The 10,697-nt window shown below is 35.4% G+C and overlaps 1 protein-coding gene across 1 annotated transcript in view; it reads right to left on the bottom strand.

The window, feature by feature from the left end:
- cdh12a (cadherin 12a) overlaps positions 1-10,697 on the bottom strand; it is a 54,365-nt gene that overhangs the window by 30,010 nt on the left and 13,658 nt on the right. Inside the window, exons 3-6 of the mRNA XM_016522773.1 lie at positions 8,585-8,879; positions 5,650-5,769; positions 3,719-3,886; positions 3,046-3,233 (exon numbers count right to left, since the gene is read on the bottom strand). Of these exons, the coding sequence (XP_016378259.1) occupies positions 3,046-3,233; positions 3,719-3,886; positions 5,650-5,769; positions 8,585-8,879 (771 nt within the window). The remainder of the gene's footprint in view (positions 1-3,045; positions 3,234-3,718; positions 3,887-5,649; positions 5,770-8,584; positions 8,880-10,697) is intronic.

Genomic DNA, 10,697 nt, shown 5'->3' with positions numbered 1-10,697 from the left:
CCCCTTTTTAAGTTCCCCCCCCCCCACACACACACACACACCTATAAATACATATTAGTACATGTCTAACATTAACATTACTTAAAACCTCTTAGTTAAAAAAAAGTAAAAAAAAATAGTTTAAAAGATGCACATTAATCCAAATTTAATTCAGTAAGGACATGGTTTGAAGTTACTACTAAAAAAAAAAATCTTAAGGTAAGTAGCTAATAAAGCATATAGCTATAACTAATATATTTGTATTTAGTTATTTTTCATTCAAGGTTAGATTTATGTTATCTAACATAAAAATATCTCTAGTGCTAGTGCATTTTAAATGGCAAAAAAATGGCACCAAAGTGTACCATATTTGTGGAACGTACCATGAAACAAAGCATAACCCCCAATGCCTCCATATTCTTCATATGCCTCTCTCATCTGCTCTGGAGAGATGAATAGCAGCAGTGGGCTGTCATTATGTGTCTACAGACTACACTAGCTTTGAGTAATGAAAGAGTAACCCCTCTACTCCCTGGAGGACAAGAGCACTCCAGCCTCATCCGCACGCCTTTACCAAGGCATTTGTTTCAGCTAAGCACTTACAGCACAGCCAGCAAGTCTGTGATTGGCCATGTAACGGGGCGTCTGAGGGGATTTCTACTTGCCACATCACATCAAGAGGTAGATGCTCTGATGGCAATGGGTGCACTCATTTATTCATGTCCACTAAATATAAAAATATTGGGCTCTTTCTTGGGGAAACTCAAGCAATGTGTTTTTCAATCCCCTGAGAGGTCATCACCCCCAATGCATTTCTTTATTTCACATGTTGGCAAAACAGGAATGGGAAAACAATGTTCTAAGGACAACCGGAAAGCATATAATGAATTGATAAGTCCAAGAGCAGGCATTGAGTAGTGTGGGTTAAGCATTCGCGCTTTTATGGCTTTATGCATTATTCATTCGGGATGCTATGGATGGCCATCCAGTAATAAGATATGACTCACCTCGGGGTAAACACACACAAGCCCCTGAATGAAGGAGCACGAGGGGTTATTGCGATCATCCTTGAATTCACGTGTGTTTGTAAAAGAGATGCAAATGGAATTGTGATTTGCATATGATGTCATCCAGCCTAAGCCAGCATACATATACAGTATATATATATATTGCCTAAATAAACATCCAAATACTGTCAAATAATTCACTTAGTGTGCGGTAAAGGAGCTCCTGTTTCATGTACAATGATGCATAAGCTACATATGGATCACTTTTGTTTAAGAAAGAAATATAAATGAAAATGATACAAGCAATAAGTCATGGCGACATGTTTTGCTTTATTTCAGCGAATTAATTGAACCAATTTTAACTTCTTTTTTTAAGTTAGAGAGACTGAACTTTAGATGAAGTCACTTTTGATATGATTTAAGTTGATTTGTTTTGCACAGATGATTTTTAAAGTTAATTTTTTTATTTAAATAGGTAAAAGTGTGATACTCTTCTCTCATTCATGTTCATATATATTTAAATCTGACATAAAAACAACAGAAGACAGAAAACGACCGTTTGGAATTACCATTATATTAATGCAAATTGTCTATGTAATGCTACACGTAAAAAAGAAATAGATATTAAAATTATAAAATGTAAGTAATAAATAAATGTACACTACCGTTTAAAGGTTTGGCGACTATGATATTTCATAAAGGAAATAAATAATTTAATTTAGCAAGGACACATTAAATTGATCAGTGAAAGTAAAGATATTTATAATGTTACAAAAGATTGTTATTTCCAATAAAGGCTGATTTTAAATCTTTCTATTCAGCAAAGAATCCTAAGAAGTGTTTTCAGCTGTTTTCATCATTGATAATATGGTAACACTTTACTTAAAGCCTTTATGTATGATGCATTATGAGGATTATTGAAGGGTATAATGCATTGCAATTATTCATAATGTGTATTGCAATACATTATATTTTGTCTAGTGCTGTCAAACGATTAATCGCGATTAATCGCATCCGAAATAAAAGCTTTTGTTTACATAATATTTGTGTGTATACTGTGTATATTTATTATGTATATATAAATACAAACACATGCATATTTATATAAGAAAAATTTTATGTGTATATATTAAATATATTTATATATAATATAAAATATAAGCATATGAATATATAAATGTATAAACGTAAATATTTTCTAAATATATACTGTATGTGTATTTATATACATAATAAATATACACAGTACACTACACATACATATGTAAACAACAACTTTTATTTTGGATGTGATTAATCATTTGACAGCACAAATTTTTGTAAATAATTATAACCAAATTTAAAATGCATAGTGCAATAATGAATTGATAATAACTAAGTGTTATAATGTATAAACTGTGGTTAAATTATTAATGAGATTATATAATCCATTATTAGGTACATTACAAAGCATAATTAATGCATTAAAACTACTTTTATAATGCATTATACATAAAGGCTTTAAGTAAAGTGTTACCGATAATATTAATAAATGTCTCTTGAGCAACATTAATAATAAGCATATTATTATGATTTCTGAAAGATCCTGTGACACTAAAGACTGGAGTAATGATTGCTGAAAACTCAGCTTTGCAATACCAGGGGGAAAAAAATATTTTTAAAATATATAAAAAATGCAACATTTATTTTAAATTGCAATAATGTTTCATTATTTTACCATAATATTACTGTCTTCACTGTATTTTTCATCAAATAAATGGAGTCTTGGTAAGCATAAGAGACTTCTATCGGAAGAGAACTAAACTGGGCTCGATGGTGACAATTGAATCAACGATGAACAGGCTTTAACTGAAAACTTGACTGTTTGCTATTGTCCTCTTGCATTATTGATATACTACTTTCCTGTTTAACAATGTAAAGCTGCTTTAACACAATATGTATTGCATAAAGCACTAAAGGTGACTTGAATTGACGCCTTTGAAACATATAACATATAAAAAAAAGTCTTACTGAGCCCACACTTCTGAACAGTAGTGTAAATATAAAAACAGTCACATACCTTTTTTAGTATGACTGTTCCCTCTTGAGTGTTCTTATTGCTGTAAATATCAAACATGGAGCCTCCGTCACCAGGAACGATGCTATATTCCACTTCAGCATTCTTCCCAGAGTCCAGATCATGAGCTTTGACCCTCCCCACCGACGAGCCCACAGGTGAAGATTCAGGAACACGCAGGTGAAAGATACCTGTCGTGATTCACAAACATCAAACTCTCCCCTCAGGAAAAGACGTAAGACTTTACATTTAGAAATTACTCTGAGAGGTAGTTAACAACAATCATCCACTAATCACTTCAGCGGCTCTGGAGAAAAGTGCTAGAATGCTAATCACATTTGCAAATCCAACTCTATTTAGTTGTTTGTGCTTGGCAAGAGCCCTTGAGGACTTAATCATGGCCAATTGTAAATCTGAGGTTCATTTCGGGTCATGCATTACTGTTCAGTCCCTGTTTTGAAGATAGCCCCTCTTTGTTATCAGTGCCAGCCATTAACTGAATTAAACTATTCAAATAATGGACTCATGTTTAAGGTTTCCAAAGAGCAAAGCAAATATGAAACCAGATTAAATTCACATTAAGATAAACCCCAGGGATAAACTGCTGCTGATATAGAAATGCTGACAGCTTCAGTGTACTCTGTAATGATTTCTGCACATCTGCTTTTGTACATACTTTTAGAAAACCGTGCTGGGTTGTCGTTGACATCACGGAGAGTGATATTGATGGTTGTGGTCCCAGCTAAACCTCCGAGCTGCCCACCCATATCCTTAGCCTGTATGACCACCTGGTACATTTCTTTAACCTCCCTATCCATGTTGGGTAAGGCAACTCTTATGATCCCTGATGCAGAGAGAGAGAGAAACAGAGAGCATGTGAGAACATATACATTTCACCATAAATAAACTGACAGAGAGTCAATATTAGATAAATAATGGTAAAAAAAAAATAATAATAATATATACTGTACACATGTACTGCATTTTTTTCAAGTGTAATCAACAAGTATAGAATTTGTATGAAACAATATATATATATATATATATAATAATGCATTCAGACATACTAAAAGGTTTTTTTTTTTTTGTTCAGTCCCATTTGTCTTCATGAATAATTAAAATGGTTTAACCATTTACTTTTTTCTCATGTTTATTAACTTATTGTCATTCTGTGTTTCATAAATAAAGTGTTGATGTATAATAAAGTATTCAATGAGTGGGCATGTAACGTATTGTCAGTTTTAAGACTGTATCTCGATATGCCTACATTACCATTCAAAGGTTTGGGTTGGCAAAATGTTTCAATGTTTCTGAAAGTCTGCATTTATTTGTAATAAAATACAGTAAAACATTAAAATACAGTGAAACATTATTACAATTTAAAATAAATGTTTTCGATTGTAATATCGTTTAAAGTATAATTTATTTCTTTGATGGCAAAGCTAAATTTTCAGCAGCCATTACTCCATTCTTCAGTGTCACATGATCCTTCAGCAATCATTCGAATGTTCTGATTTGGTGCTCAAGAAACATATTATTTTCAATGTTGAAAACAGTTGTGCTATTTATTTTTTTAAATTTTGATCAAAAGCATTTATTTGAAATAGACAATTTGTAATAATGTAAAAGTGTTTCTGATTAATTGAATGCACCCTTGCTGGTAAAAAAAAATAAAATTAAATAAATAATAATAATAATTACTGAGCCTAAACTTTTAAACAGTAACATACTTCCCTACGACAGATGAATGTTGCACAGAAAAACTAGAAACTACTTTCTTGATCTAACAGTTGCCTAAATTGTATGCAAATTTCCAAGAGTAGTGACATTTACTTAAAACAATTTAGTAAACTTAACGAACTCAATAGCCTTGACAGCTTTGGAGTTCCACAACTATTGACTATTGACTTGTTCCTGCTCACCGGACTTGTGTGTGTGTGTGTAGGTGATGCAGGGTTGCCAGGTTTTCGCAACAAAACCCGCCTAGTTGCTACTTAAAACTAGCCCAATCGCGTTTCGAGGGGGTCCCCCGGTAAAAAATAAAAATAAAATCACGTTCCGGGGGGTAAAATGCACGTTTTTCGGCGGGGTTCCTCCGGTAAAATTCCCATGCGTTATAGGGGTCACTTCAACATGAGTCAACGGTGTTAAAGTAGCCCAATTCCGTGGGAAAACGGCGAACTTGGCAACACTGAGGTGATGTAAAAGAGGAAAGCAGGCATTTGGACCAAAACACTATGAGGCAAGGAAGGGGGAGGGTCCTGTCCCCCCTGACCCCCCCCCCCGGGATTTTCGCATATGCGCTCTTCTAATGGACATAAAATACCTACAGCAATATGAAGAATTGAACAGGCCATCATTAATCTGTGCTGCAACGCTTTTGCGAGCCATATCATGAAAAGGCAAACCTCTGACATTCTTCTAAAGACTAATCAATCCTAATAGCTCCCCTCTCAGAGGAGCTACTTTTTGATCAGGAGATGACGGCATGAATGAAATGCCAAAGACAAAAGCAAAAAGGCTTTGGGCAGAAGGGTGTGCTGAATTCTGCAGAATGCAAACGATCATGTGTTAAATACAACAACTCCCCAAAAATAAATCTTTCACCTGTCTTGGGGTCAACAGAGAAGTAGGGCTGCCCATGAAGGATGCTGTACACAATCCGTGCGCTGTTTCCATAAGTAGGGTCATCAGCGTCAGTGGCGGTTATTTGCGTCACATATGTGCCTGATTACAAACATGAAAGAGACCATAAGAGGCAATAAAATGACACTAGAATTGCCACATGCAGACAATAATGATGAATACAGACCATAGAATCTTAAGACACTTCTCAATAAATGCAATTGTACTTATGATCGTACTGCAATTGTAAACAAGCATACATTGTGTAACAGAGTTATGGTTTATGTTTGTCTCAATTTGTTTAATCATGTGTCAGCCAGAGGAGAAATGGCTCCTTGCTGAGTCTTGCTTCCTCCAAGAGTTTCTTCCTCATCAGCTTAAACATCTCAGAGAGTTTTTGCTTGTCAGTGTCACCTCTGGCTTGCTCACTAGTGTTTGTAAAGCACTATTCTTTGTAAGCTGCTTCAGAACAGTATGTATTAAAAGCAGTATATAAATAACAAGCATACAAATATACAGTCTATGGACCTCTTAATGATTGAATCCAGTTGTTTCAATCAGACCCATTGCCACAGGTGTATAAAATCAAGCATCTAGCCATACAGTCTGTATTTACAAACATTTGTGAAAATGGATTGTTCTGAAGAGCTCAGTGAATTCAAGTGTGGTACTCTGATAGGATGCCACCTTTGCAATAAGGCTGTTATTTCACCACTGCTAGATATTCCACAGTCAACTGTAAGAGGTATTACTGGAAATTGAAACCATTTAGGAACAGCAGCACCTCAGCCATGAAGCAGGAGATAAAGTCACTGAGTGGGGTGACCGAGAGCTGAGGTGCATAGTGCATAAAAGTCACCAACGCTCTGCTGATTCCATAGCTGAAGAATTCCTAACTTCCACTGCATTAATATCAGCACAAAAACTGTATGGTGGGAGTCTCACATCACCATGTACAATGCTAAGCGTTGAATGGAGTGGTGTAAAGGCCCGTTCACACCAAGCACGATAACTATAAAGATAATGATAAAGATATAGTTCTAAAAATCGTTCTCAATATTAAAGAATAGCAGAGTCCACACCACAGCTATATCGATAAAGGCACAGAGAAAATATATCGTTGGAATCATTTTCAGAACGAATTGTGACCCTGCCTGTGAAAACCCGGCTAAAGTCTTTTTTTGTGTGTGATTTACTGTTTTCTACATAAAACCATCCTTCATAAAGATGTAGAACATTTTGTGAAAATATAACCTTTACATCTTTAATATTGACTGAGTAAGGCCATGTCAAAGATTGAAACCATAGTGAAATTAATGGTTGAAATCAAACTTTGATGCTTGTTATCTATTTTCTTAATTAGATTTTGAGACTTTGAGATTTGAGATTTTGAGACGTTAGCCTGGATTTCACAGACATGCTCAAATTTTATTCCAGCTGATGACCGATACAAACATTGACTGTTTGGCAGTCTGATGGGCGAGTCTGGATTTGGAGGATGCCAGGAGACAGTCACCTGTCTGACTGCATTGTGCTAACTGTAGTGTTTGGTGGGGGAGGGATAATGGCACTGTTTTTCTGGCGCTGGGCTTTTTAGGGATGTATTTAGAAGACAATGTCATTAAAGTCCCTGTTGGTGTAATGGTCAGGTTAATATAAATATGTACTTCACCACATTAGATAGCACTATGATTTCATATAAATATGAATATATAAAGACCAGAGAAATATCTTTCATGTTTTATCAAAATGTCATAACTTTATTTTTAAATGAATGGTGATGTATGTGGGACTTTACCAGTCATTTAGCCTGCTTAAAACCCCACAAACCCTTTCACTATCAACTGCAATCTTGCATTCACTTTTGAGTGCATCACCCACATCTCAAAATCCATTAAACAACCTATATTCCCATCCTACATTTCTTTTTTCTTTGTGGATAATCTGTTACACTCGAAAGTGCATCACAATAGACCTTAGTCTGGGTAGCACCATATTTAATTTTTGACAGGAATGAAAATGAGTCTCTGAGGGATAGAAGTACAGTGTGTTTAATGGACTGTACTGTTGTTAAAACAAAATACTGATCAACTGACAAAATGTCTTTCAAAAAATAAAAAATAAAATAGTGCGTGCCATTGTAAAGACTGTAAATCTATCCCTCACAGACTTGTTTTCACCTGCAATTAATTCAATAAGACGTCTAAGACCTGACTAAGGTCTATATGAAAGAAAATGTTTGGTAATTCAGTTTTTATTGTGACTACATATTGCTCAGTTCTCCTACTCTCTTAGTTTTATTTGTCATAAATCTGATATTCATACATTGTCTCGCAAGTGTATGTACAAAAAATGTGAGCAAATGTGAGTAGGCTGCATACTGTCTCATTGCACTAGGATGCAAATCTAAATAATGGGCTTTAAAGTAATCAATTAAAAAATGTTGTTCAGAAATATAAGAGTCAGAACAGTTGTGAATGTTTTCCTAAGGGGAAAAGCAGTGTTCCACAGAATTTGCTGTAAGATTAAGTATTTGGGATTAGTTATCAGATTTGCTGGCCAACTGGTCCCCAGCCTGACCAGCTGAAACATGCCCAAAATCCTTCTAAAACCATCAAAACAGACAAGCTTAGCTTGCTTGGCCAGGCTGGGAGACCAGCTAACCACCTTAGGCTGGTTTAAGCCATTTTTCAGCAGGGATAAATCAGTGCAGTTAATTACTAGGAGCAACAGACTAATGTCTAATGTCTTTTACTGACCTTGAATATGTATGTGGACAATAAAGAAGAAGAGTTCAGATCGTCACATCAAGAATGAACGGCTCTCATCTTACTTTAAAGCAACATGCTTTGAGGCCAAGATTTTCTCACAGTATCAAACGCCCAACCATCTGGGACATAATGAGAAGTGAACTCACCGACGGGTGACATCTCTGGGACGCTAGCCGAGTATGGGCCCTCCAGGAACCTTGGCTCATTGTCATTGATGTCCTGGACTTTGATAATAAACTCCGACTCGGGCTCTAAGGGTCTGTCTGTGAGCACGTCCACAGCCTGCGCTCTCAGTGTGTAATAAGGCTTCTCTTCTCGGTCCAGGCTCCTTAAGGCATGGATGTCTCCAGTGCTTGGCTCGATCGTGAAAATAGAGCCAACTCCTTCACCTGAGAGTGTGTACTTCACCATACTATCTCCCTTATCCAGGTCAGAGTGAAGCTGATATGTGAAAAGTGACAATGAGAAATCTCACTGGGAGCTGGTGAGTAAATACTCATTACTGTAATTTACCTGTAAACATATGCAAATACATGCAAATCGACAAACAAAAACCAGACACATTTGTGTTATAAGACATAATCAGTTATAAAACACAAATCTAGCATATCCAATGGGACTATGACAATTTATTCTAATCCATTTACTAAATCAAATTTGGCCTATCCAAACCAATCCTTCAGTATTTCAGTCTCTGATCATGTGACTACACGTTGGCTAATGAAGTGGGTGGCATATTATTACCCATGCAGTTTGAGGATGTCCAAAGAGGATTGATGTGGATAACTCTTAGTTATTTATTTTCTGTTAGCGGCTCAACAACATTGATTTATTTACAGCACAGATATTCTTCAGCTGAAAATATAATGGCTGTACTGGAGTTTTTTTTTCTTTCTTCTTTTTCAGAAAAGATAAAAAACTGCTAAATAAAAGATTACAAAACATAAGGACTCTATAAGATTATAGAGTGTTGCAGGAAACTGTTATCTTTTCAACTCAGAGGAAGCGTAAGGAAACAGCAAATTCTTCAGCTGGGGTGAAACTGAGTTTGACTGGAAAGGAAGGATTAAGTTTGAAGTTCTGGAATTAATACTCTGAAAGGAAAAAAAAAATCACTGATGTAATGTGAAAGGATGCACAATGTTCAAAGGAGGAGGAACTCTGTCCTGCTAAACCCTGTCGTCCTGCCAAGTAACTAATAAAAAATAATGCATTAGATAGGGTACAACAGGCTATCAAATGATTCACTTAGCAGATAGCAGATAGTACATGAGCTACAACTCAGCCTTGATAGAGCTAATCTGTGATGAGTTAGTTATTTATACCACGAAACTTTTATGAATGCCAATGAGGCCAGTAAATTAAAAATACACTATCCTAAATTGGTGACCTCCAGTGGACATATAGCAGTACATGGTCTCACATAATGTGTTTAAAGGTAAGGAGGATGCTTAGTGTTGACAGTAAAATACCAAGAAAAAAAGGCTCTCAAGAAGAGTTATTTTCTGCTGAAAAGGTCATACTTGGAAAGAAAATGTGACAGCGGGGTAATATATCCTTACTGCAAAGGGCAAAGAAGAAGTGTAACTTGCTTCACATGGAAAAATAAAGACAAAAAGAAAACTTGCAGAAATGTTTGATAAAGTACATTGGTAACTTTGTCAGCATTAATGAAAATGTAAGACGTTCTCTGACTGTTAGAAATGAAAATGGTTTGTTTGAAATCACAATTTGTATTTCAGAGGACAATTCTTATTCTACTCGGTCCTAATTGTTGGTGTATCTCCAATAGTAATTATAATTTATTAGCAAAATAGCTGTAATAACTCCGCAAAACATTCAAATTAGAATCCAATTAACGGCTTTCTTGTGACAACCTCTGAAACATTATATATTTGACCACAATCTGCAAATAGGCTGTTCAGACGGATTCTCCAGTTACAGCTCAAAGTTATACGATCCAGTATTTTTCTACAGTTTACTTCTACTGAGAAAGAACTGACTGTTTAACAGAGCACCCAACATTCTCAAACTTCAAATATTGTTGCAGTTGATGGATAGTCAGATTGACATTTATTCAAACTGACCCATTCATTTTTAAAGGGGTCCTATTATGCATTTTCACTTTTTCAACTTTAGTTAGTCTGTAATGTTGCTGTTTGAGCATAAAAAAAATCTGCAAAGTTACAAAGCTCAATGTCCACTTCAAAAGGAGATATTTTATTTAACAGAAATCACTTTTCAAAAACTACAACGAAC

This window comes from Sinocyclocheilus rhinocerous, unplaced genomic scaffold (genome assembly GCF_001515625.1).
Source record: "Sinocyclocheilus rhinocerous isolate Xijiao unplaced genomic scaffold, SAMN03320098_v1.1 scaffold1051, whole genome shotgun sequence".
In the NCBI taxonomy this organism is placed as follows: domain Eukaryota; kingdom Metazoa; phylum Chordata; class Actinopteri; order Cypriniformes; family Cyprinidae; genus Sinocyclocheilus; species Sinocyclocheilus rhinocerous.
This window is presented reverse-complemented; position numbering and strand designations above follow the sequence as displayed.